General features: G+C 47.3%; 2 protein-coding genes across 2 annotated transcripts in view; both read left to right on the top strand.

The window, feature by feature from the left end:
• The window catches only part of LOC307088699 (piezo-type mechanosensitive ion channel component 2-like), a gene marked incomplete at its 3' end in the record, with an annotated part of 8,089 nt that extends 6,011 nt beyond the window's left edge, over positions 1–2,078 (top strand). Inside the window, exons 6-7 of the mRNA XM_079754651.1 lie at positions 1,764–1,880; positions 2,067–2,078. Of these exons, the coding sequence (XP_079610777.1) occupies positions 1,764–1,880; positions 2,067–2,078 (129 nt within the window). The remainder of the gene's footprint in view (positions 1–1,763; positions 1,881–2,066) is intronic.
• Positions 1,901–27,500, top strand: part of LOC307089101 (piezo-type mechanosensitive ion channel component 2-like) — a 35,969-nt gene continuing 10,369 nt past the window's right edge. The window contains exons 1-38 of the mRNA XM_079755218.1: positions 1,901–2,034; positions 2,832–3,045; positions 4,014–4,161; positions 5,160–5,309; positions 6,229–6,286; positions 6,796–6,917; positions 7,356–7,586; positions 8,270–8,375; positions 8,842–9,089; positions 9,661–9,809; positions 10,888–10,966; positions 11,100–11,194; positions 11,532–11,782; positions 12,065–12,225; positions 12,820–12,996; positions 13,464–13,577; positions 13,854–14,054; positions 14,345–14,549; positions 15,198–15,293; positions 15,648–15,816; positions 15,983–16,069; positions 16,317–16,473; positions 16,724–16,820; positions 17,088–17,253; positions 17,673–17,762; positions 19,952–20,022; positions 20,240–20,305; positions 20,407–20,501; positions 21,457–21,571; positions 21,709–21,759; positions 22,160–22,326; positions 22,889–23,454; positions 23,595–23,909; positions 23,999–24,100; positions 25,278–25,434; positions 25,895–26,077; positions 26,460–26,589; positions 27,373–27,463. Coding sequence (XP_079611344.1) covers positions 2,837–3,045; positions 4,014–4,161; positions 5,160–5,309; positions 6,229–6,286; positions 6,796–6,917; positions 7,356–7,586; positions 8,270–8,375; positions 8,842–9,089; positions 9,661–9,809; positions 10,888–10,966; positions 11,100–11,194; positions 11,532–11,782; positions 12,065–12,225; positions 12,820–12,996; positions 13,464–13,577; positions 13,854–14,054; positions 14,345–14,549; positions 15,198–15,293; positions 15,648–15,816; positions 15,983–16,069; positions 16,317–16,473; positions 16,724–16,820; positions 17,088–17,253; positions 17,673–17,762; positions 19,952–20,022; positions 20,240–20,305; positions 20,407–20,501; positions 21,457–21,571; positions 21,709–21,759; positions 22,160–22,326; positions 22,889–23,454; positions 23,595–23,909; positions 23,999–24,100; positions 25,278–25,434; positions 25,895–26,077; positions 26,460–26,589; positions 27,373–27,463 — 5,675 coding nt within the window. The 5' untranslated portion in view covers positions 1,901–2,034; positions 2,832–2,836. The remainder of the gene's footprint in view (positions 2,035–2,831; positions 3,046–4,013; positions 4,162–5,159; positions 5,310–6,228; positions 6,287–6,795; positions 6,918–7,355; positions 7,587–8,269; positions 8,376–8,841; positions 9,090–9,660; positions 9,810–10,887; positions 10,967–11,099; positions 11,195–11,531; positions 11,783–12,064; positions 12,226–12,819; positions 12,997–13,463; positions 13,578–13,853; positions 14,055–14,344; positions 14,550–15,197; positions 15,294–15,647; positions 15,817–15,982; positions 16,070–16,316; positions 16,474–16,723; positions 16,821–17,087; positions 17,254–17,672; positions 17,763–19,951; positions 20,023–20,239; positions 20,306–20,406; positions 20,502–21,456; positions 21,572–21,708; positions 21,760–22,159; positions 22,327–22,888; positions 23,455–23,594; positions 23,910–23,998; positions 24,101–25,277; positions 25,435–25,894; positions 26,078–26,459; positions 26,590–27,372; positions 27,464–27,500) is intronic.

Consider the following 27,500-nt stretch of genomic DNA (forward strand, 5'->3'; position numbering starts at 1 on the left):
ACACACACACACACACACACACACACACAGACACACACACACACACACACACACACACATAGACACACACACACACACACACACATAGACACACACACACACACACACACACATAGACACACACACACACACACACACACACACACCGAGGTACACACACACACACACACACACACACACACACATAGACACACACACACACATAGACACACACACCGAGGTACACACACACACACACACACATACACACACACACACACGCATAGACACACACAGATGCAAGTAGCACACACAAGCAAGCACTCACAAACACAAACTATTTAATGAAGCAAAATATTCAGCAAATACTTATTTAGGCTTTTATACGACTTTTTCTTCATCTCTATAAATCTCTCTTGACCTCTCTGTCTCTCTCTCTCTGTCTGTTTCTCTTTTTCTCTCTGTCTGTCTCCTTCTCTCTCCCTATCTCCCTCTGCCTCTCTCTCTCTCCCTGTCCCTCTCTCTCTCCCTCCCTCCCTCCCTCTCTCTCTCTCTCTCTCTGCCTCCCTCCCACCCTCTTTCCCTCTCTCCCTCTGCCTCTCTGTCTCTCCCTCACTCTCTCTCTCTCTCTCCCTCCCTCCCTCCCTCCCTCTCTCTCTCTCTCTGCCTCCCTCCCTCCCTCTCTCTTTCGCTCTCTCTCTCTATCTGCCTCTTCTTCTCTGTCTCTCTCTCCGTCACTCTCTCCCTCTGTATCTGTCTCTCCCTCTCTCCATCTCTCTCTCCCTCTCCCTCTCTCTCTCTATCTCCCTCCCTCTCTCTCTCTCTATCTCCCTACCACCCTCCCTCTCTCTTTCTATCTCCCTCTCTGTGTCTCCCCAGATTCATTTGACGGGTAACTTCATTACGTAGTCTCTCTAACTTCCTTATGTGTAACACAATAAGCTATCTATTAGCTCTAACCCAATGACTGTCGCTCAGCTCCGCCCAATGAGAACACTGATATTAGTATTGATTAAAGTGTCTTGACACACTTATCAGTCAGCGACCAATCCAATAAGAACCTCTTAGCATATTCAACACGTAACAACGACCCGCTCTATCTCAACACAATCCTAGGAGATAAGTAAAGCAGGCCATAAAGCTGTGATATTATAGATAATACCTCGGCCAGGCAGCGCTCTAGTGGTGAGGGGAGAGCATTACATTCAGATCATCTCATCGCCTCTCTGAACTGATGCGCTGCATTTCCTCAATTCACATCAGCTCTTCAGCGTTTGGTGACAAAAACTTCTGGCATGCTAAAAGTCAGCAGGACAGCCACCCCTCACACTAACCCTCACACTAACCCTCCCATCCGCTGATCCACTGACACTTACATGCATGTTCAACACATACAGATGCCGGGGGAATCTCCTGGCGTAGTTGATCAATGTGTTATCATGTTTCCTGTGAATATCTTAATTTACACACATTCACGATACAGCTACCCAAGTATTTCTGTAGAGATATGAGCGATAGTTATTCAATTTGGTTTTATGTTTACGGAGTTCTGCGGTCACGTTTCCGTATGATTCTCATACTGCACTTCAGGTGGGGGGGGGGGGGTAGTTATGCCTATCATGCCAGACATAACTACCTCTAAACAACAACATCGGCTACACGATCCCCGGTCTACCTTGAAGGGTCCTAGCCCGGGTTGCGACCTGGCTGTGGATCATCCCAGACTTAGCTACCTCTGACCGCTGACCTGGTCCACACTCACCCCGGTCCCCCGTGTGTTCCAGACCTGCCTTCAGGGAGCGGGGAGGGGGGAGGAGAGGAGCGAGGAGGTGCTGCTGCCAGAGGATGGAGTGATGGAGGAGGAGGAGGCGGGGGAGGAAGTGCGGGCGCAGGAGGACGGGGTGATGGAGGAGGAGGAGGCGGGGGAGCAGAGAGGCAGGCTGGACCGGCTGGGGGAGCAGCTGTCCTGGCTGCTGTCTAAAGGGAGACACCTGATTGGTCACTTCGTGGACACCGGAGGGCAGATTCTGGTCACCACCCTCCTGGGGCTCACAGGTATCCTAGCAACTGTTCTCACGGTATCCTAGCAACCGTACTGACGGCATCCTAGCCACTGTGCAGACGGTATCCTGGCAACCATAGCAACGGTATCCTAACAACTGTTCTGACGGTATCCTAGCAACTCTACAAACGGGATCCAAGCATCCATCTTGACTGTATCCTAGCAACCGTACTAACGGCACCTTAGCCACTATAATGACCGTATCCTAGCAACCACAGTGACTGTATCCTATCAACCCAATGAATTATCATCTAATACCCAATCTGTCTTGCTCTGTGTGTTTGTATCTATAACGAGTGTATGTGTGTCTATATTTATAACGTGTGTATGTGTGTGTGTGTATCTTTAACGTGTGTGTGTGTATCTTGAATGTGTGTGTGTGTATCTATAACGTACGTGGGTGTATCTGTGTGTGTGTGTGTGTTTGTGTGTGTGGTTGTGTGTGTATCTATAATGTGTGTGTGTGTGTGTGTGTATCTAAAACGTGTGTTTGTGTGTATCTATAACGTGTGTGTGTATCTATAACGTGTGTTAGTGTGTGTATCTATAACGTGTGTGTATCTATAACGTGTGTGTGTATCTATAACGTGTGTTAGTGTGTGTATCTATAACGTGTGTGTGCGTGTATCTATAACGTGCGTGTGTGTACCTTAATGTGTGTGTGTGTGTGTATCTATAACGTGCATGTGTGTATCTTAATGTGTGTGTGTGTATCTATAACGTGCGTGTGTGTATCTTAATACGTGTGTGTGTGTGTATCTATAACGTGTGTGTGTGTGTGTGTGTGCAGGCATCATGCTGCCCTCGCTCTCGTCGGGGCTGTACCTGCTGTGTTTCCAGACCCTGTGCACGGTGTGGTCCGTCCTGGGGGGTCTGCCCCCGCTGCTCTTCAGCTGCGTGTGCGTCTGCTCCTCCGTGTTCTCCGCCGGCCACCTGCTGCTCATCTACTGCTACCAGCTGCAGTCGGTGCAGGAGGCCGTGCCCCCCGAGGACACCTACGCCAGGTACACGCGCGCACATACACACTCACATGCACGCACGCACACACACACACACACACACGTGCACGCACAAGCACACACACACACGTGCACGCACACACACACTCTCGCGGCCCGGCCCCACCAAACGCGTTCCCTTTGTATCGCACTCGACTGGACGAGTGTTCGCGTGGAGCAAAGGATTCTGGGAAGGCTTGCATGCAGGCAGGGGGGCGTGATGAAGGGGCGGGACAAAAGTTGATCAATCAAATGGCCGCGTTTTGCAATGCGATTGGACGATCGACATTCAGTGAGTACTGGGGACAGTGCGGACTCCTGGCACGCACATGCACGCTCCCACGTGCACACACATCCACGCTCATAAACGCACACACACTCATTCTCACATACTCCACAGTGTGTGGATCATTTTATATTTAATATCACTTGCTCCATACTAACATGTGTTAAATGTTATGATCTATAACATGTTGTATTCTCTGCAGTGTGTTAAATGCTCTGATCTATAACATGTTATATTAGTGTGTTAAATGTTCTGATCTATAACATGTTGTATTCTCTGCAGTGTGTTAAATGTTATGATCTATAACATGTTGTATTCTCTACAGTGTGTTAGATGTTCTGATCTATAACATGTTATATTAGTGTGTTAAATGTTCTGATCTATAGCATGTTGTATTCTCTACAGTGTGTTAAATGTTCTGATCTATAACATGTTGTATTAGTGTGTTAAATGTTCTGATCTATAACATGTTGTATTCTCTGCAGTGTGTTAAATGTTCTGATCTATAACATGTTATATTAGTGTGTTAAATGTTCTGATCTATAACATGTTGTATTCTCTGCAGTGTGTTAAATGCTCTGATCTATAACATGTTGTATTCTCTGCAGTGTGTTAAATGTTCTGATCTATAACATGTTATATTAGTGTGTTAAATGTTCTGATCTATAACATGTTGTATTCTCTGCAGTGTGTTTGGCATGGTGTCCCTGGTGTCGGTGGACTGCGCCGCCCCCTGGTGGCTGAGGGTGAACGGTGCTCTCAGCTGGTATCACTACACCAACCCCCTGCTACTGCTGCTGCTGTACTACACTGTGGCCAGCATCTGCAGAGTCAAGGTACACGCACGCACACGCACGCACACACGCACACACACACACACACACACACACACACACACACACACACACACACACACACACACACACACACACAAACAAACACCTACACACTAATACACTGTAGCCAGCGTCTGCAGAGTGAAGGCTCTCTCTCTCGCTCTCTCTCTCTCTCTCTCTCTCTCTCTCTCCTACACTATAGCTACCGTCTGCAGAGTGAAGGTACAGACAGACAGACACACACACACACACACACACACACACACACACACACACACACACACACACTCTTCCATCTAGATAAGGAGCTCTGTACCTCTCTATGCCTCTAAAGAAATCTCTCTCAGGACCTCCCTATCTCAGGACCTCTCTATCTCAGGACCTCTCTATCTCTGGACCTCTCTATCTCAAGACCTCTCTATCTCAGGACCTCTCTGTCTCAGGACCTCTCTATCTCAGGACCTCTCTGTCTCAGGACCTCTCTGTCTCAGGACCTCTCTATCTCTGGACCTCTCTGTCTCAGGACCTCTCTATGTCAGGACCTCTCTATCAGGACCTCCCTATCTCAGGACCTCCCTATCTCAGGACCTCTCTATCTCAGGACCTCTCTATCTCAGGACCTCCCTATCTCTGGACCTCTCTATCTCAGGACCTCTCTATCTCTGGACCTCTCTATCTCTGGACCTCCCTATCTCAGAACCTCCCTATCTCAGGACCTCTCTATCTCAGGACCTCCCTATCTCAGGACCTCTCTATCTCAAGACCTCTCTATCTCTGGACCTCTCTATCTCTGGACCTCCCTATCTCAGGACCTCCCTATCTCAGGACCTCCCTATCTCAGGACCTCTCTATCTCAGGACCTCTCTATCTCAGGACCTCTCTATCTCAGGACCTCTCTATCTCAGGACCTCCCTATCTCAGGACCTCCCTATCTCAGAACCTCTATCTTCATGAGGCTGTGTCTCTCTACTAGTCTATCCCGCCCCATTTGTGCGCAGGTGACCAATGGGGACGCAGAAGAGAGTAAGGACTCCACTCCGCCAATCAGGGCCGATGACAACGTGGACCGTGAACCCAGTGACCCCACGCACCCCGCCGCCCACCTCCCCGCTGAGAGGAGGAGGGAGATGTGGAGGAGCGCTCACTACGTAAGAACCTCCTGCTACAGAGAGCACCTCCTCCCATAGCACCTCCTGCTACAGAGAGCACCTCCCCCCATAGCACCTCCTGCTACAGATAGCACCTCCCCCGATAGCACCTCCTCCCATAGAACCTCCTGCTACAGATAGCACCTCCTCCGATAGCACCTCCTGCTACAGATAGCACCTCCTCCTTCACCAGCCCCTCTTGCTACCCATAGCACCTCCTCCTCAATGAGCACCTCCTCCTTCACCAGCACCTCCTAATATAGCACCTCCGGCACACCTCCTCATATAGCACCTCCTCCTCCCTTAGCACCTCCTCATATAGCACCTCCGGCTACAGATAGCACCTCCTCCTTCACCAGCCCCTCTTGCTACCCATAGCACCTCCTCCTGCACCAGTACCTCCTCCTATAGCACCTCCTCCTCAATGAGCACCTCCTCCTTCACCAGCACCTCCTAATATAGCACCTTCGGCTACAGATAGCACCTCCTCATATAGCACCTCCTCCTCCCTTAGCACCTCCTTATATAGCACCTCCGGCTACAGATAGCACCTCCTAATATAGCACCTCCGGCTACAGATAGCACCTCCTCATATAGCACCTCCTCCTCCCTTAGCACCTCCTCATATAGCCCCTCCTGCTACAGATAGCACCTCCTCCTATAGCAAGCTCCTGCTACAGATAGCACGACCTACTCCACTAGCACCTCCTCCTACAGGTATCCCTCCCTCCCATAGCTAGCACATTCCACCCTACTAACAACCACTGCTACAGATAGCACCTCCTCCTATAGCAAGCACCTCCTTCTCTAACTATATAGGAACAAGGCAACACCTCCTCCTCCTCCAGCTGTAGATCAAGGTGGGACCTCCTTGTTGGCTGACCATCTACCTGCCTTTGTGTCAACCTTTCCTCTCCAGAATGCTGATCTGGAGTTGGACCTCTTCAACTCCCCCCACTACTCCCTCAGCCAATCAGGTCGGTTACTGTCCAGATAAGTATGCTAAACGCTACGGCTAAAGAGATACCCCTCATCACTAGCCTGGGTAGCCCCGCCCATTCTGCCAGCGATTTGAGTCCGCCCCGCAGAAGGGTCTGGAGAAGAGCAATACATTTCTTTCTGCTTCCGATACGTTTTTGCGGGAGCCAATCACCAAGCTGGCTTTTTCCCCTGGCGCGCTATTGGGTGGTTTAACACAACGACGACAGGGAAGCGACGGCAAGCAGCCAAACACTTACAGAGTCAGTTAAACTAGGCCCGTTGATCACGCCTCTTGTGCTGAAGAAAACTGACGGCAGCTTCCCCAGACCAAGCTCAATCTACGATTGGTCTGGCAATAGCCAGACTACCTCATCACTACAGTAGGGGGCTAACCCTAATGTGTGTGTGTTTGGCTGGTGTGTGTTGTGCATGTGTGTTGGTCGTTGTGTTGTGTGTGCTGCGTGTGTGTTGGTCGGTGTGTGTGGTGCGTGTGTGTTGTTTTCAGACACGTGTATCCAAGAGGATGACGTGATTGGATGGGAGCTTGAACAGGAAGTCAGCCCGGCATCGACAGCGTTCAACTTCCTGTTGAAACAGAGTTACATCTGCGCCCTGATCGCTATGATGGTGACCACACGCACTCACTCACTCACACACACACACACACACACACACACACACACACACACACACACACACACACACACACACAAACACACTTTCTGTAACCTACCTGTCTGTGTGTTGGGGGCGTGGTCTATAACCTACCTGTCTATGTGTTGGGGGCATGGTCGATAACCCACCTGTCTGTCTGTTCCTGGCGTGGTCTATAACCCACCTGTCTGTGCGTTGTAGGCGTGGTCTATAACCCACCTGTCTGTGTGTTGTGGGCGTGGTCTATAACCCACCTGTCTGTCTGTTCCTGTCGTGGTCTATAACTCACCCGTCTGTGTTGTGGGTGTGGTCTATTATAACCTACCTGTCTGTCTGTTCTAGGCGTGGTCTATAACCCACCCGTCTGTGTGTTGTAGGCGTGGTCTATAACTACCTGTCTGTGTGTTGTAGGCGTGGTCCATCACCTATGTGTCTTGGTTCACCTGTGTCCTGCTGCTGTGGTCCTGCGCTCTCTGGATGCTACGAGAGCGGCGGCGCTACACCATGATGTCGTCGGCGTGGCTCGTCGCCTACGGCAACCTGCTGCTGATCCTGCAGTACATTTCCTGCTTCGCGGCCGTCGACGCCGTGCCCGGCCTCTTCCTCAAGAAGGACGTGCCCTGTGTAGAGCTAGCATCAAAGGTTAGCATCAAAATACCCCTTACTAGCCCTGTGTGGAGCTAGCATCAAAGGTTAGCATCAAAAGACCATTACTAGCCCTGTGTGGAGCTAGCTTCAAAGGTTAGCATCAAAAAACCATTAGCAGCCCTGTGTTGAGCTAGCTTCAAAGGTTAGCATCAAAAGACCACTACTAGGCATGTGTGGGGCTAGCCTCAAAGTTTAGCATCAAAAGACCATTACTAGCCCTGTGCGGACCTAGCACCAAAGGTTAGCAGCAAAATACCATAACTAGCCCTGTGTAGAGTTAGCATCCAAGGTTATCATCAAAAGACCACTACTAGCCCTGTGTGGAGCTAGCATCAAAGGTTAGCATCAAAACACCATTACAAACCCTCTGTAGAGCTAGCATCAAAGCTTAGCATCAAAGGTTAGCATCAAAACACCATTACAAGCCCTGTGAAGAGCTAGAATCAAAGTTTAGCATCAAAATATTATTTCAAGCCCTGTGCAAGCTAGCATCAAAGGTTAGCATCAAAAGACCATGACTAGCCCTTTGTAAAGTTAGCATCAAACCCAATGACCGCTACCAGACCTGTGTAGACATAGTGCTTAGCTTAAAGGAGAGCTGTGATTACATTGTATTGTCTGTGAGGTTTGTTCAGGTGAAGGATTATGTTGGATTAAGACATTTTTTCTCCTTCCAGATAATCTGCCTGTTGACCTTTTGGTTGCTCCTGCGTCAGGCGCTAACAGAGAAGGCTAACGCACAGAAAGAAGCACAGCTAGCTGATGTCAGCATACGCACCACAGGTAAAACACTGTTTGTTCTGGCCAGCTCCCAGTATCACCAGTATAAGACTGGGGTTGTACTGGGCCGCTTACAGTTTAACGAGTATAAGACTGGGGTTGTACTGGGCCGCTCAAAGTATAACCAGTAGAAGACTGGGGTTGTACTGGGCCGCTCAAAGTATAACCAGTAGAAGACTGGGGTTGTTCTGGGCCGCTCACAGTATAACCAGTACAAGATAGTGTTTGTACTGTGCTATACCTTGTAGAACCAGAAGGAGACTGTAGTTGTACTGGGAAGCTCCTACTATAACCAGTAGCTGACTGTGTTTGGACTGGGCAGCTCCCACTTTGACCAGTAGAAGACTGTGGTTGTACTGGCTTGCTGCCAGTTGCTGTCTGTTTTATAACTGGTTATTTATAGAACCAGTGGCAGGCTGTGGTATGTTACTTGGCAGCTCCCAGTGTAACCAGTGCATTCCCTCCGCAGATGAGGCCAGCAGGGCTCACGAGGGTGAGAGGGAATGCGGCACCAACCAGGCGGACATCTTGTTCCTGAACAGAGCCCAGGGAGCCGGGCAGATGGAGTCGCTGGTCGCCGTGGTTTCCCGGATGTTCGTTAAATACTGGATCTACGTCTGCGGCACCATGTTCTTCTTCGTGAGCTTCGAGGGGACCATCGTGGTCTACAAAGTGATCTACATGGTGCTGTTCCTCTGCTGTGTGGCTCTTTACCAGGTAATAACTAGAGATGTGCCCATGCCATTTTTCCTTCCCAATACCGATTCCGATACCTGAGCTTGAGCATCGGCCGATACCGAGTACATACGATAGAGCATCTAGCATTGTAACTACGAATAGCCCTTGTTCTTATTGAAGGTTTCTCTTACGGTGACAGCAATGCATAGTCGGTTCACTTAGGGTCGACAGAACTAGATGATTTACATTCATAATCTATGATTACAATAAGACATATGTATTCTTGTAGTTAAGCGTGAGCATCCGTGTTTTTCCGACTTGGCAGTCCGAACGTACGTAAGTCGGAGATGACGCGTTTCCCCATTCCGACTTTCCACCTCCGACCGTAGACGAACGCAGCATAACACCCGCTTGTTTGTGATGTCACGTGATGGTATCGGATCGGCCAATCTACTTCGCTGATACCCGACACTGCATTTTAGGCAGTACCGGAGGAACTTCCGATACTGGTATCGGAAAAACTCTAGTGATACAACAGCTCCCCCAGCACCTCCGCCCCTGGTGGCCGTGCTTGGTAGTGCTGGCCCACTGCCCCCTCTGTGTGTCACAGCTGAACTACGAGTGCTGGCGGGCGTGGCTCCGCTGGTTCTGGGTGGCCGTGGTCGGCTACTCCATGCTGGTCCTGATCCTCATCTACACCTTCCAGTTCCCCAGCTCCGTCACCACCTGGACCTACTACACCGGGCTCTCCACCCTGCGGTAGGGCTAGCGCCACACCTGGAACACACACAGCAGCATGTACACCCGACTACACACCTGTAATACACACTGCTACACACCAGTAATACACACTGCTACACACCTGTAATATACACTGCAGCATGTACAGCCGACTAAACACCTGTAATACACACTGCTACACACCAGTAATACACACTGCTACACACCTGTAATATACACTGCAGCATGTACAGCCGACTAAACACCTGTAATACACACTGCTACACACCAGTAATACACACTGCTACACACCTGTAATACACACTGCAGCATGTGCACACTACTACACACCTGTAACATACACTGCAGCATGTACACCCGACTAAACACCTGAAATACACACTGCTACACACCAGTAATACACACTGCTACACACCTGTAATACACACTGCAGCATGTGCACACTACTACACACCTGTAATATACACTGCCACACACCTGTAATACACACTGCAGCATGTACACACTATTACACACCTGTAATACACACTGCTACACACCTGTAATACACACTGCTACACACCTGTAATACACACTGCAGCATGTACACACTATTACACACCTGTAATACACACTGCTACCCACCTGTAATACACACTGCAGCATGTGCACACTACTACACACCTGTAATACACACTGCTACACACCTGTAATACACACTGCTACACACCTGTAATACACACTGCTGCATGTACACACTACTACACACCTGTAATACACACTGCTACCCACCTGTAATACACACTGCAGCATGTACACCCGACTACACACCTGTAATACACACTGCTACACACCTGTAATAAACACTGCTACACATCTGTGGTACACACCTGTTATAAACACCTGTAATACACAATACTGAACCACTGTAATACACATCAGTGGTAGACACATGTAATACACACCTGTATTAAACAATACCATACACCTGCAATACACACTATCACCCCTGTGGCTCAACCAACCAGTAATACTAGTACACCTGTAACACCTGTGTGTGTGTGTGTGTGTGTGTGTGTGTGTGTGTGTGTGTGTGTGTGTGTGTCTCTCTCTGCAGGTTAGAAGACATCGGCTTAGAAAAGTTTTCTGTTCCGGTCCTATTCACCAGGATCTTCATCCCTACTGCCTTCCTGCTGGTGAAACACACACACACACACACCATTCACACACAGACACACACACACACACACACAAACACAGACACACACACACACACACACACACACACGTGCAGGTTTAAACCAGACATGTTTGTTTCTGTGTGTGTAGGTGTGTGTTCTTCACCTCCATTACTTCCACCAGCCGTTCCTCCAACTGACAGACCTCAAGACTGTGGTGAACACACACAACAGCACCATCACAAGGTACCTGTCTCCCTCTCACAAATTACATTAGCCTGAAGAAGACCCATTAGGGTCGAAGCGTTGCTGTTGAATATTAACATTGAATATTTTGAATATTAATATGGGAGCTCTGTCTGACCGTCTGTCTGTGCGTGTGTGTGTGTGTCTGTGTGTGTGAGGGAGTCTGTCTGACCGTCTTTCTGTGTGTGAGTCTGTGTATGTGAGCCTGTCACTCTATCTCTCTGTCTGTCTCTGAGTCTATCGTCTCCTTATCGTCTCCTTATCGTCTCCTTATCGTCTCCTTATCGTCTCCTTACCGTCTCCTTATCGTCTCCTTATCGTCCCCTTGTCTCTTCAGGCTCGTTCACTCGGACGGGAGCCTTGAGGACTTGGCCATCGTTCCATCGCTCCCTTTCTCCTTGGAGGATGACAGGAAGTGGCCGGACGATGACAGGAAGTGGCAGGAGGACGACAGGAAGTGGCAGGAGGACGACAGGAAGTGGCAGGACGAGCAGTGGAGGGATGGAGATACCTGGCTGGAGGAAGAGGAAGATAAGAGGGAATACCCCTGCGTGTGGGGAAGGGAAACCCCGTCCGACCAGATCACAGGTACTCATGAGGACTGATGTTCGCTGCTTAAGGTCCCATATTAATTTATTAATAAAAAATTAACAGCAATGTTTCGACCATATTGGGTCTTCTTCAGGCAAATTAAGTTTGCTCTTCTGAACATAAACAATTTGACTGTTAACCTAGTCGCTAAGTCTAACCCTAACCCCCTATCCCCTAACCCCCTAACCCCCTAACCCAATCCTGACCTTATCCCTTACGTCAACCGTAACCCTAAAACCGACCCTAATCCCCTTACCCTATTCTAACCTTACATCCCAGGGTTCCGGTCTCACTGGCGTCTGGTGGTGGAGCGTCTGACGGAGCTGTTCCTGCGCCTGCTGCTCTCCCTCCAGAAGATGCAGCACCTCCTGTGGTGGCTCCTGGAACTGCACATCATCAAGATCGTGTCTGCCTACATCCTCTGGGTCTCAGTTAAAGAGGTACAGACCGCTGGGCTGTGGGCGTGCTGGTAGGGCTCCTAACCCTAACCTAAGATAGGACTAGTGGTAGGACTTTTGTTCTTCTGGTTACATGTTGTGTAGTGATAGACCTCCTAGTTTAAATGTTGTGTATTGATAGACCTCCTAGTTTAAATGTTGTGTGTTGATAGAGCTCCTAGTTACATATTATGTAGGGTTAGAGGTTCGAGTTAAAATGTTGTGTAGTGGAGAGCTACTAGTTTAGATGGTATGAAGTGTAGAGCTCCTAGTTTACATGTTATGTAGGGGTACTTCTCTTCTCCTAGTTTACATGTTATGTAGTGGTAGTACTTCTCCTCTTCTAGTTTACATGTTATCTAGTGGTAGTACTTCTTCTAGCTTACATGTTATGTAGGGGTAGGGCTACTAGTTTACCTGTTATAATGTTATCTGGTGGTAGTACTTCCTCTAGTTTACATGTTAAGTAGTGGTAGTACTTCTAGTTTCCATGTCATGTAGGGGTAAGACTTCTTCTAGTCTGAAGTGTTGTGGTGGTGTAGCTCCTTATGTCGTGGTAGAGGTACATCTTGGCCTGTCTCCTGCTGGCCCCTGTAGGTGTGTCTGTTCAACCTGGTGTTCGTGGTGAGCTGGGCGGTGGCCTTGCCCTGTAGGGTCTGGCGCCCCCTGGCCTCCAGCGTGTGTACTGTGTGGACCTGCGTCATCGCCGTCAGCAAGATGCTCTACCAGCTCAACGCCATACAGCCCTGCGCCTACTCATCCAACTGCACGGTGGTGAGGCTTCAGCAAAACAGATAACCCCACGGGTATCCTCACCCTCACCTGTCTCCCCCCTCACCTGTCTCCCCCCTCACCTGTCTCCCCCTCACCTGTCTCCCCCTCACCTGTCTCCCCCCTCTCACTTTCTCCCCCTTCACCTGCCTCCCCCAACCTGTCTCACCCTCACCTGTCTCCCCCCTCACCTGTCTCCCCCCACCTGTCTCCCCCTCACCTGTCTCCCCCCTCACCTGTCTCCCCCCTCACCCTTACCTGTCTCCACCCTCACCTGTCTCCCACTCACCTGTCTCCCCCCTCACCTGTCTCCCCCCTCACCCTTACCTGTCTCCACCCTCACCTGTCTCCCACTCACCTGTCTCCCCCTCACCTATCTCCCCACTCACCTGTCTCCCCCCTCCCCCTCACCTGTCTCCAACCTTAACTGTATTCGCATCATAACTGTCTGTCTCTCTGTCTGTCTATAGTCATCAAACGTGACAGCAGACCTGTCATCATCTCTGCTTTATGCTGCTCCTGTTGACCCCGCCCAGTGGGTGGGGCTACGCAAGACAGACGGAAAACTACTGGACTATCTTAGGGTAAACACACACACACACACACACACACACACACACACACACACACACATACACACACACACACACACACACACACACACACACACACACACATACACACACACACACACACACACACACACAAACACTGCATAATACTGTCCACAGAACAACATGGTGATGTTAGCATAATGCTATCCTGTATCCATGGTACGACATGGTGATGTTAGCATAATGCTATCCTGTATCCGCAGTACAACATGGTGATGTTAGCATAATGCTATCCTGTATCCGCAGTACAACATGGTGATGTTGGCGCTGCTAGCCTTTGAGGTCACCATCTACAGACATCAGGAGTTATACCGTCTCCGTAGCAACGTGCCCCCCCATCCCACCCGGACCCTGTTTCATGACATCACACGGCAACACCTTGACGATGGCTTACTGAACTGTATGAAATACTTTGCCAATTATTTCTTCTACAAGTTTGGCCTTGAGGTAAACACACAATTTAAGCATTATGTATGACTCTCTTTTTTAATATAAAAAATAAATATCTAAATATACGTTTTAATGTTATGTATAAAAAGAAAAATACATTATGTATTATAAACCTTTTTATGTTATTCATAAACACATTTCTAAATGTTACGAATCAATGCATTTCTAAATATAAGGCATAAATAACTTTTTACATATTTGGTAAACATTTCTTAAAATATATGGCATTATTAAATAACTTTTTGAATATTAGGTATGAATATATTTGTAATATCTTCCACACTCAGACCTGTTTCCTGCTAGCCGTGAACGTGATTGGTCAGCGCATGGACCTGTTTGCAGTTGGCCACGCCCTCGGCCTCATCACCATCCTATCAAGACGCAGCAGGAAGCAGATTGCCCTTATTTGGAGAAAGTATTGCTACTACGTGTCAGGGTTGCTGTGCTTCCAGTACCTGCTGTGCATCGGGTTTCCCCCTGCAGCATGCAAAGGTACACACACACATGCACGCTCGCACAGACACACACACACACACACACACACACACACACACACACATGCACGCTCGCACCATGCACGCTCGCACACGCACACACACACAAACGTTCACACACATATCCAGTCGTACGCTTGCATGTGCATGCACTCATCCATACATTCATTCATTCATTTATTCATTCCTACCTGCACACATTCATTCAATCATAACGACCTACCTGCATACAATCATACAAGCATTCCTTTAGTCATACATACCAACCTACCTACATTCATTCATTCATTCATACATACATGCATACATACATATGAACCTACCTCCCTACATTCATTCATGTATACATAAGTACCCACCTACATACCTACCTACTTACATTCATTCATACATTCATTCCCTTACCTCTACCTACCTTCATTCATTCATTCATTCAGTCATAAATGCATACATACGTACCTACCTCCCTACATTCATTCATGTACACATAAGTACCCACCTACATACCTACCTACTTACATTCATTCATACGTTCATTCCCTCATATCTACCTACCTCGCTACATTCATCCATTCATCCACCCTACCTACCTGCAGACCCATGCATGCGTACACAGGGCAACCTGATGACGGGGTCTTTTGTGCAGAGTACCCCTGGAGATCCTCGGACATGGACTCCAACGTGGTCAAGTGGCTCTACCTGCCTGACTACCTGACACCCCCGGACCCCCTCTTCATCCTCTGTAAACACCCTCTTCTTCACATTCATACTACTGCTATAGTCCTAGTATTTCTGGTGTGTATTTGTCGTCAGTCCATGACTGTTATTTATAGTTCCTGTATCCTCTGTATTTTTATCAGTCTATAACTGTTATTTATAGTTCCTGTATTCCCTATATTAATATTATTATTCTCTATATTATCCTCTGTATTTTCATCAGTCTATAACTGTTATTTATAGTTCCTGTATTCCCTATATTTATATTATTATTCTCTATATTATCCTCTGTATTTTCATCAGTCTATAAATGTTTGTTTTAGTCCTCGTAATTCTGGGTATTTGTACACCTAACTTTGGTACTTCCTGTCTGCTGCAGATGACTTCCTGCTGCTTCTCGGGGCCAGTATTCAGCTGCTGGTGTTTGAGGAGGAGGTGCAGACGACCTATCAGGTCCTGGCAGGAGACAACAGGGAGCAGGACCAGCAGGCCTCTGATCCAATCAGTCTCCTCAGATTTAGCCACGCCCCAAACTTTATATTCTGCAGGTATAAACCCGCCCCCAACTTCATATTCTGCAGGTATAATCCCACCCCTAATTTTATATCCTGTAGATATAAACCCACCCCTAAATTTATATTGTTTAGGTATATATTAAATATGTTATTTGTTTATATATTCGTGTGTGTGTGTGTGGTGTTTTCATTTCAATAGGTCCTATTTAGACATGATGAAGGTTATCATGTTCAGCTATTTGTTTTGGTTTGTTCTCACCATCATCTTCATCACTGGGACCACCAGGTTAGTCCATTGAGTTCACTCATCTTCTCTCGTCACCCTCTGGTTCATTTGCTCACAAATTAATTGTTAAATACATTTTGAAGTCATTTTTTTAAGTCATTTTTTTAAGTCAGTGTATGTTAGTTTGTTCACTATTTGGCAGTATCAGTATTTTTTAATGTGTTCACTATTTGGTAGGATCAATACGTGTTAATTTGTTCACTATTTGGCAGGATCTGTATGTGTTAATATGTTCACTATTTGGCAGGATCAGTATCTTCTGCATGGGCTACCTGGTCGCCTGCTTCTACTTCCTGTTGGTGGGCGGAGACTTGCTGTTGAAGCCAATCAGAATCATCCTGGTTTACTGGGATTGTCTGATTGGCTACAACATCTTTGTTATTACAATGAAGAACATCCTGTCGGTAAACACACGCACACACACATACACACACAAACACACACACACACACACACAGACACACTGACACGCACACTAGGTGCTGGCGTGTGTGTTTATATATCGACCCTAATGTGTGTATAATCTGTGTGTGTTTTTCTTTGTGTGTTTGTATTTCTGTGTGTCTGTGTGTGTTTGCATTTCTTTGTATGTGTGTGCGTGTGTGTACCCGTGTGTGTGCGTGTACGTGTGCACGTGCGTGTGTGTGTGTGTAGATTCTAGCGTGTGGATACATCAAGTCTCTTGTGTTGAACCACTGCTGGCTGATACAACTCTTTAGCCTGGCGTGCACCATCAAGGGATACACCAAACGTAAGTCATCCACCTGTCTGTCTGTCTGTCTGTCTTCCCAGTGCCCATTTGTCTGTCTGTCTACTTTTGCCCAATATCCTTTATTAAAGGACTCTTTAACAGTGCAGTAAAAAATGTTTTTACTGTTTAATTAATAAGGTGTAACAATGTTCCATCTTCAACAGTTTAGATGACGGCCTGGTGTGTGATGTGGTTGTTATTGTCAGGGCGACGGGGTATTAGTTGTGGTAGTTATCGTCATGGTAACATTTGACCGGTGTCTTGCAGCGGAGCAGCAGAGTAGTAAACAGTGCGAGTTGCCTAGCGACGAGGCCGGCATCATCTGGGACAGCATCTGCTTCTGCTGCCTGTTGCTGCAGCGTCGGGTCTTCACCAGCCAGTACTTCCTCCACGTCGTACTGGACCTGCGCAATACCCAGCTACTGGCCTCCAGGTACACAGTACTACTGATACTAGTACTTCCTCCACGTAGTACTGGACCTGCGCAATACTCAGCTCCTGTCCTCCAGTTACACATTAGTACTACTAACACTGATACTAGGACGACTCATACAGTACTTCCTCCACGTAGTACTGGGCCTGCGCAATACCCAGCTACTGACCTCCAGGGACAAATTAGTACTGCTACTACTAATACTTATACTAACTACTACTTAAAAAACTAATAAAACTACTCATACTAGTACCACAACTAATGCTACTACAAACTACTACTAATAATACTTACACTAACTAATGCTTATACTACTAATAATACTAGTACTTTCTGTGTCTCTTTATGTGTATGTTTAATAATTGTGTGTGTGTGTGTGTGTGTGTGTGTGTGTGTGTGTGTGTGTGTGTGTGTTTCAGGGGGGCGGAGCTCATTGAAGCGGCCACAGTGAAGGCGGTCAGAGAGCGTCTGGAGTTGGAGAAAGGATCCATGGACCTCCTGAAGAGACAGTCAGTAGCACACACAAACACACACACACACACACACACACACACACACACACACACACACACACACACACACACGGTCAGACACACACACACACACACATGGTCAGACACAAACACACACACACACATGGTCAGACACACACACACACACACGGTCAGACACAAACACACACACACACATGGTCAGACACACACACACACACACACACACACGCTCACACTCACATACACACACACTCACACACAAACACACACACACACACACACACACATATACATACACACACACACACACGGTCACACACACACACACACGGTCACACATTCACACACACGTGCACATTGACACACACAATTACACTTCAGTGATATACAGTGGGGCAAAAAAGTATTTAGTCAGCCAGCAATTGTGCAAGTTCTCCCACTTAAAAAGACGAGAGAGGCCTGTAATTTTCATCATAGGTAAACCTCAGCTATGAGAGACAAAATGAAAAAAAAAATCCAGAAAATCACATTGTCTGATTTTTTGAGAATTTATTTGCAAATTATGGTGGAAAATAAGTATTTGGTCACCTACAAACCAGCAAGATTTCTGGCTGTCACAGACCTATAACTTCTTCTTCTTTAAGAGGCTGTTTACCTGTATTAATGGCACCTGTTTGAACTCCTTATCAGTATAAAAGACACCTGTCCACAACCTCAAACAGTCACACTCCAAACTCCACTATGGCCAAGACCAAAGAGCTGTCAAAGGACACCAGATACACAATTGTAGACCTGCACCAGGCTGAGAAGTCTAAATCTGCAATAGGTAAGCAGCTTGGTGTGAAGAAATCAACTGTGGGAGCAATTATTAGGAAATGGAATACATAAAAGACCACTGATAATCTCCCTCGATCTGGGGCTCCAGGCAAGATCTCACCCTGTGGGGTCAAAATGATCACAAGAACGGTGAACAAAAATCCCAGAACCACACGGGGGGACCTAGTGAATGACCTCCAGAGAGCTGGGACCAAAGTAACAAAGGCTACCATCACTAACACACTACGCCGCCAGGGACTCAAATCCTGCAGTGCCAGACGTGTCCCCCTGCTAAAGCCAGTGCATGTCTGGGCCCGTTTGAAGTTTGCTAGAGAGCATTTGGATGATCCAGAACAGGATTGGGAGAATGTCATATGGTCAGATGAAACCAAAATAGAACTTTTTGGTAAAAACTCAACTCATCGTGTTTGGAGGAGAAAGAATGCTGAGTTGCATCCAAAGAACACCATACCTACAGTGAAGCATGGGGGTGGAAACATCATGCTTTGGGGCTGTTTTTCTGCCAAGGGACCAGGACGTCTAATACGTGTGACGGAAAGAATGAATGGGGCCATGTATCGTGAGATTTTGAGTGAAAACCTCCTTCCATCAGCAAGGGCACTGAAGATGAAACTTGGCTGGGTCTTTCAGCATGACAATGACCTCGAACACACCGCCCGGGCAACGAAGGAGTGGCTTCGTAAGAAGCATTTCAAGGTCCTGGAGTGGCCTAGCCAGTCTCCAGATCTCAACCCCATAGAAAATCTTTGGAGGGAGTTGAAAGTCCGTGTTGCCCAGCGAAGGCCCAAAAACATCACTGCTCTAGAGGAGATCTGCATGGAGGAATGGGCCTAAATACCAGCAGCAGTGTGTGAAAACGTTGTAAAGACTTACAGAAAACGTTTGACCTCTGTCATTGCCAACAAAGGGCATGTAAGAAAGTATTGAGATGACCTTTTGTTATTGACCAAATACTTATTTTCCACCATAATTTGCAAATAAATTCTTTAAAAATCAGACAATGTGATTTTCTAGATTTTTTTTTTTCATTTTGTCTCTCATAGCTGAGGTATACCTATGATGAAAATTACAGGCCTCTCTCATCTTTTTAAGTGGGAGAACTTGCACAATTGGTGGCTGACTAAATACTTTTTTGCCCCACTGTATATATATATCTATATCTACAGTATATCTATATAGATATATATCTATATAGATGCGTATCATATATCAATAAAGATACATATCTTATCATATAGAAATAGATATAGATACATATCTTATCTACATCTATATAGACATAGATGTAGATGTGTATACCTTAAATCTATAGATATATATAGATACTCATTTAATTTAAATATTTGTACATTAACTTGTTTGTTTAGGATGGAGAGAATTAAATCTCGACAGCAGAAGTTCCGTCGAGGAAAACAGCGACTGCTCAGCAATACAGAAGGTAAGCTGTCTAACTACCTGTCTGTCTGACTAGCTGTCTGTCTGACTACCTGTCTGTCTGACTAGCTGTCTGTCTGACAAACTCTGTCTGAGTACCTGTCTTTCTGTCTGACTACCTGTGTGTGTGTGTGTGTGTGTGTGTGTGTGTGCATGTGTGCGTCTGTGTGTTTGTGTGTGCATGTGTGTCTGTGTGTGTGTTTATGTATTTGTGTGTGTAGGTCAAACGGACAGGAAGGGGAGGAACCAGAAGGAGTGGTGGAGACCCTGGGTAGACCACGCCTCCAGTAGGTCACATGACCCGTCAGGTCATCCACCCTGACCTTGAGTTCTAGCATAGACACTCAGCCAGTGGTTATATTCTCTAATGACCTGTGTCTCCCCCTAGTGGTGCGCAGCGGGAACTACTACCTGTTTGAGACGGACAGCGAGGAGGAGGAGGAGCGACCGGAGGAACCCATTCCTGATAGGTCGGCTTTCCAGGTAGAGTCTGAGTATCTCAAGGATGTAGGTTAAGGGTTCAGTGATGTAGTTTAAGGGTTAAGTGATGAAGGTTAAGGGTTCAGTGAGGCAGGCTAAGCGTTCAGTGATGCAGGCTAAGGGTTCAGTGAAGCAGGTTAAGGGTCCAGTGAAGCAGGCTAAGGGTTAAGTGATGAAGGTTAAGGGTTCAGTGAGGCAGGCTAAGGGTTAAGTGATGAAGGTTAAGGGTTCAGTGAAGCAGGCTAAGGGTTAAGTGATGTAGGTTAAGGGTTCGGTAATGAAGGTTAAGGGTTCAGTGAGGCAGGCTAAGGGTTAAGTGATGAAGGATAAGGGTTCAGTGATGAAGGTTAAGGGTTAAGTGAAGCAGACTAAGGGTTCAGTGATGCAGCTTAAGGGTTCAGTGATGCAGGTTAAGGGTTAAGTGAAGCAGACTAAGGGTTCAGTGATGCAGGTTAAGGGTTCAGTGATGCAGGTTAAGGGTTCAGTGATGCAGGTTAAGGGTTCAGTGATGCAGGTTAAGGGTTCAGTGATGAAGGTTAAGGGTTAAGTGAAGCAGACTAAGGGTTCAGTGATGCAGGTTAAGGGTTCAGTGATGCAGGTTAAGGGTTCAGTAATGCAGGTTAAGGGTTCAGTGATGAAGGTTAAGGGTTAAGTGAAGCAGGCTAAGGGTTAAGTGATGCAGGCTAAGGGTTAAGTGATGTAGGTTAAGGGTTCAGTGATGCAGGTTAAGGGTTCAGTGATGCAGGTTAAGGGTTCAGTGATGCAGGTTAAGGGTTAAGTGATGCAGGCTGAGGGTTAGGTGATGCAGGTTAGGGTTAAGTGATGTAGGTTAAGGGTTAAGTGATGCAGTTTAAGGGTTCAGTGATGCAGAGTGTGTATTATGCCTGGGTGACTGGTGAAGGATATGTTTATGGAACATGTTGTATGGTGACTCTACATTTCTTGACGTTGCTTTCAGTTTGTGTACCACGCCTGGGTAACAGACACCAGGACAGCACTGAGAGCTCGCAACAAAAGAAAGAAAGCCCTCCATCTCTCCCCCCCACTCTCCCCCCCTCTCTCCCCCACAGAAGGTAAGAGCAGAGAGAAGCCATTGGGCGGGAGCTATTGATAACTTAAAAAGCATTAGCTGATGATAATCAATGGATGGATTCCCTGTGATGAACCTTTAGACTTGTAGAGGAAGTGAAATGTGCCTCTCTGTCCACAGACGGACAAGATGGACGCACTGAGGATGAGGAAGAGGAGGAAGAAGTTCCTGGTACTCTCTCCATCCCTCAACCCTCTCTCTCTCCCTCTCTAACGCCGCCTTCGCACTGTACCTGTCCGTCGACGGATGACGGAGGGCGTGTCTGACGTATGGGGGAAGGCGATCTGATTGGCCGACGGATCCCTTGCTGCCCGAAAAGTAGAATATTTCTCAACTTTTTGACGCAGGCAACGGAGCCGACGGAACGGATTGACCCACAATGCATTGCGAGAGCGCCCCATGCAAAGTCAATGAGATCCGTCGATGGACGCGTACAGTGTGAACAATGCGTATCCCTACTCTCGCTCTCTCTGTCTAACACTGACTCTACTTTCTCCCTACCTTATGTATGTATAATAATTGTGTGCGTGTGCGTGTGTGTGTGTGTGCGTGTGTGTGTGTGTGTGTGTAGACAACGTGCTGCGTCGTGTGGCCAACCTGCTGCGGTTCTGGTGGGTTCTGCTGTCTGCCGTCCTGGACTCTCTGAACTCGTGGCTGAGGACTCTCTGTCAGGAGCACCTCAACATCTCCACCGTGCTGCGCATAGAGCACTGTATGCTAACCCAGCAGGCTAACCAGGTACACACACACACACGCACACACACACACACACACACACACACGCAACTCTCTAAATGTAACTAGCTCTCTAGATGTAACTAACTTTATAGATGTCACCAGCTCTCTAGATGTAACTAACACTATAGATGTCACCAGCTCTCTAGATGTAACTAACTCTCTAAATGTAACTAGCTCTCTAGATGTAACTAACTCTATAGATGTCACCAGCTCTCTAGATGTAACTAACTCTCTAAATGTAACTAGCTCTCTAGATGTAACTAGCTCTCTAGATGTAACTAGCTCTCTAGATGTAACTAGCTCTCTAGATGTAACTAACTCTATAGATGTCACCAGCTCTCTAGATGTAACTAACTCTCTAAATGTAACTACCTCTCTAGATGTAACTAGCTCTCTAGATGTAACTAACTCTCTAGATGAAACTAACTCTCTAAATGTAACTAGCTCTCTAGATGTAACCAACTCTGTAGATGTCACCCGCTCTCTAGATGTAACTAACTCTCTAGATGTCACTAACGCTCTAGATGAGGAGTGATGGTCATCAGGCATTTCTGTCTTTCAGGGAACCCGTCCTTCCAGGGAGACCATCCACGTGTTCTATCAGCAGCAGATGTTAAGGAGATCTAGGGAGTCTGGTCTGCAGGCTGAGGGTCAAGACTACGTATTCCATGAGTCTCAGGGACGGGACTTCGTCTCCCATGCGTCTCGGGGACAAGACTGCGCATCCCAGGAATCAGATGATGTGTTCATGACAAACGTGTCTCCAAAGAAAGGAAATCAGGCATCAGAACACAACAGGACACTGGCAGACGTCGAATTGGAAACAGATTCAAGGAATGCGTCTCGTAATAAACCAGAGATGGCGGCTTCACAGCATGTGACTTTGGAAAGTGAGGGTTTGAAGGTTGGTTCACAGCAAACACCAGGAACAGAGACCGTTTCCGGAGAAGATACAGATACAGAAGCAGAAGAAGAACTCCCATTCGAACCGGAGGTCCAACCGGCGTCGTCGGTTGGAACACAAACCTGTCAGCCAGCGGCTAAAGCTAGCCGATGTGTCCGTCCAAAACTCTCCAGGATGGACAGAATCCCCTCCTTGTCCTCGTCTTCCTCGCTGGAAGGAAGCAGGTGAGTAGCCCTCTTACATTTTACATTCTTTTATATTATTATTCGTTTGGTGTTCAGGAAGCTGAACCATGTGACGCAACGCCTTCACTGGAGGAACCCACCGGTGCAGTGAACAGAACCTTCTTTCTGTTGCCCCAAAGGACCCTGGGAAGCACGGAGGATTTGGACCGCCACCCATCGTTAGGAACCCACCCAATCTCGACCCCGAAGTCTCCCTCTCTCCACACCTGCACCCAGCCCTCCCCCTCCTCTCCCCCCGCCGCCTCCCCCGTCCTCCCCCCGACCTACAGCCAGGCCCTGGGCCTCCGGTCCCGGCAGCACAAGCCGGGCTGCCGGGCAGCGCTCCAGGCACAGGGACCCCCCCTCGCCCAAGGGAACCAGGAACACCCCACCACCTCATCTCCACCCCAACCCCGCCCCCAGGAGCTGACAGCCAATGACCTGCTGAGGCACAGGTACACACACACACGCGCGAAGAAACACGCACACACGTGAACACGCAACCGACCTCAACTGACCCTGACTCCCTTATATGGGCTTGCAGGATGTTCTACAACGAGGAGCTGGGAGCATCGGATCGTTTCTATGGTAACCAGCCGCAGCTGTTGCAGCTCTGCTATGCCCTCTACAACATCCTGGTTGCCAGGTAACATAACATGTGCTCTTAACTACATTTTAAATTCAGAGATGGTAGTAAAGGGAATGTAGGTCAGAGATGGCGTTAACTTTATGATGTTATTGTCTTCTGGTCAGAGATGGCTTTAACGTTAGAGATGTGTTTAGATCAGAGATGGTATTAACTTTATAAAGGTGTTGTCTTCAGGTCAGAGATGGTATTAACTTTATAAAGGTGTTGTCTTCAGGTCAGAGATGGTATTAACTTTATAAAGGTGTTGTCTTCAGGTCAGAGATGGTATTAACTTTATAAAGGTGTTGTCTTCAGGTCAGAGATGGTATTAACTTTATAAAGGTGTTGTCTTCAGGTCAGAGATGGTATTAACGTTATAAATGTGTTGTCTTCAGGTCAGAGATGGTATTAACGTTATAAACGTGTTGTCTTCAGGTCAGAGATGGTATTAACTTTATAAAGGTGTTGTCTTCAGGTCAGAGATGGTATTAACTTTATAAAGGTGTTGTCTTCAGGTCAGAGATGGCATTAACTTTATAAAGGTGTTGTCTTCAGGTCAGAGATGGTATTAACTTTATAAAGGTGTTGTCTTCAGGTCAGAGATGGTATTAACTTTATAAAGGTGTTGTCTTCAGGTCAGAGATGGTATTAACGTTATAAAGGTGTTGTCTTCAGGTCAGAGATGGTATTAACTTTATAAAGGTGTTGTGTTCAGGTCAGAGATGGTATTAACTTTATAAAGGTGTTGTCTTCAGGTCAGAGATGGTATTAACGTTATAAAGGTGTTGTCTTCAGGTCAGAAATGGTATTAACTTTATAAAGGTGTTGTCTTCAGGTCAGAGATGGTATTAACGTTATAAAGGTGTTGTCTTCAGGTCAGAGATGGTATTAACTTTATAAAGGTGTTGTCTTCAGGTCAGAGATGGTATTAACTTTATAAAGGTGTTGTCTTCAGGTCAGAGATGGTATTAACTTTATAAAGGTGTTGTCTTCAGGTCAGAGATGGTATTAACTTTATAAAGGTGTTGTCTTCAGGTCAGAGATGGTATTAACTTTATAAAGGTGTTGTCTTCAGGTCAGAGATGGTATTAACTTTATAAAGGTGTTGTCTCCAGGTCAGAGATGGTATTAACGTTATAAAGGTGTTGTCTTCAGGTCAGAGATGGTATTAACGTTATAAAGGTGTTGTCTTCAGGTCAGAGATGGTGTGCTACCTGGTGATGGTGCTGAACCACATGGTTTCTGCGAGCTGTCTCACCCTGCCGTTGCCTGTGTGTGTCTTCCTCTGGGCCATGCTGTCTGTCCCCCGGCCCAGCAAGCGGTTCTGGATGACGGCCATCATCTATACTGAGGTACGTTGAACTGAGGTCAACTTCAGAGTGTGAACATACAATGTAGGACCCATTCGGTTAATAAAGTAAAGAGTTTTTATTCAAAATAGTGAAGGCAAGGCGTTAACCGTTTGTATCTATGGGAGGAGGCGTGGCTGTGGCTCAATGCCTCGTGAGTGACAGGTGTCATTGCCAATCAGTGGCAGGTGCTCCGAAAAACACTGATTGTGTGCAGTTCTAAACAAGGCTGCTGTCGAATAGTCCTTTTAACTTAGAATGGTTCCTTAACGAGTGAAATTACCCGAAGAGTATCCAAGTGGCAGCCATGATAAGATGTTCTAATTATCTAAATGCTAGGAAAGAAGAAGGTGCTTCAATGCTTCCTTTCTGATCTCCTTTAGCCTATCATTAAAATATTTTAAATGAATGATTCATTGATTCAAACCTCGTCCGCTCTTCGTCCCTTCTCTCTGTGCCCCAGGCTGCCATCGTGATAAAGTACTTCTTCCAGTTTGGGTTCTTCCCGTTCAACCAGAAGATGGAGCTGGACCGCTCCAAGCCCTTCCACCCACCCAACATCCTGGGGGTGGAGAAGAAGGACGGCTACGTCCTCTATGACCTCCTGCAGCTGCTGGCACTCTTCTTCCACAGGTCCATCCTCAAGGTAGAGGCACTGCTGGGGGTCAGGTTCACCGTACTACAACAGACCTCTTGGCGGGAATGTACCGCTACATTGGTACTTTTCAACAAGATTTGAAAAGTGAAATAGTTGTGTTTTTTTAATGAACACTTGACTCACTTGCTGTCTGATGTCAGTTTCCATCCTCCTGAACTACTGACTGTGAGGCTAAGTCCAACGTTGAATTGATCTTCAAAGTCATTAACAGCCGAGCCAACGGCAAAATGATACTTTGTTGGCAGCCGAAACCAACGCCCAGCTCAAAATTAGTATATATTATTTCTTTTTTCACTATTGTTCTAAATATTAGCCGTGGTGAATGATGTTTTTCTGGGCTCTCCTGTCCCAATGTCGTTGGGTCCTCCAGTGCCACGGCCTCTGGGACCAGAACCCGGTCCACCAGGAGCCCAGAGCCAGTCCCTTCCCCAGCTCAGAAGACCCCCCTGCTCCTCCACAGGACCTGAAGACCGGCACCTCCATCCCGGGCTCCCCGGAAGGTAACCAAGATACAGACACACAGAGACAGAAGACACTCACTGAGGGACGGAATACAGACACACAGACAATGAGGGACAGAATACAGACACAGACTGAGGGACGGAATACAGACACACAGACAATGTGGGACAGAATACAGACGCAAAGACCCTGAGGGACAAGATACAGACAGACAGACCCTAAGGGACATAATACAGACACACAGACAATGCGGGACAGAATACAGACACACTCAGACCCTGAGCGACACATCAAGGGAGAGACTGCTCTGTCAGAAGGCTGGTAGATCATCCCCGATGAGCTTACCTTTGGACTGCTGGTTCCTGAATCGATGCTGCCGTGGTACCCCTCCCCTACTCTTAAGGCCTTTTTATGGTCCAGCGTTGCTGCAACGCAGCGACCACGCAGACACTTCGATGCAGCCGTGAACCTTTATGGCTCTGCGTTGGGTTTTAGTAAGCGGACCAATCACAGCCCTTGCTGCTGCGTCGCCTTGACGGAAGGTTGCGATTTTTGGGAGGCGCACGTCTGGCCCTTGCGGTGGACGCAAAGGAGGGTCCGCAAGGTTGTAAGGGGTCCGTAACCCCCTTCCGTTGGGTGAACGTGAAACCATAAAGAACCCTTTAAGTTTGGCTCCTCCGACCAAACACAGCAGGGGCTAGAACGCTAAAGGACAATGGTGCTGCTTTAGGTGTTCATCATCTGCACGGGGAACGATTACTGATACAAATTGTGTGTGTGTGTGTGTGTGTGTGTGTGTGTGTGTGTGTGTGTGTGTGTAGGTAGTGTGTGTTCTCAGCCCACCAAGTCTGATCTGCTTCTGGAGAAACTGAAAGAGGCGTTCATCAGATCCAAGAACTACTCCGTAAACAGGTCAGACACACACACACACACACACACACACACACAC

This window comes from Pollachius pollachius, assembly GCF_949987615.1.
Source record: "Pollachius pollachius genome assembly, chromosome: 17".
Taxonomy (NCBI): Eukaryota; Metazoa; Chordata; class Actinopteri; order Gadiformes; family Gadidae; genus Pollachius; species Pollachius pollachius.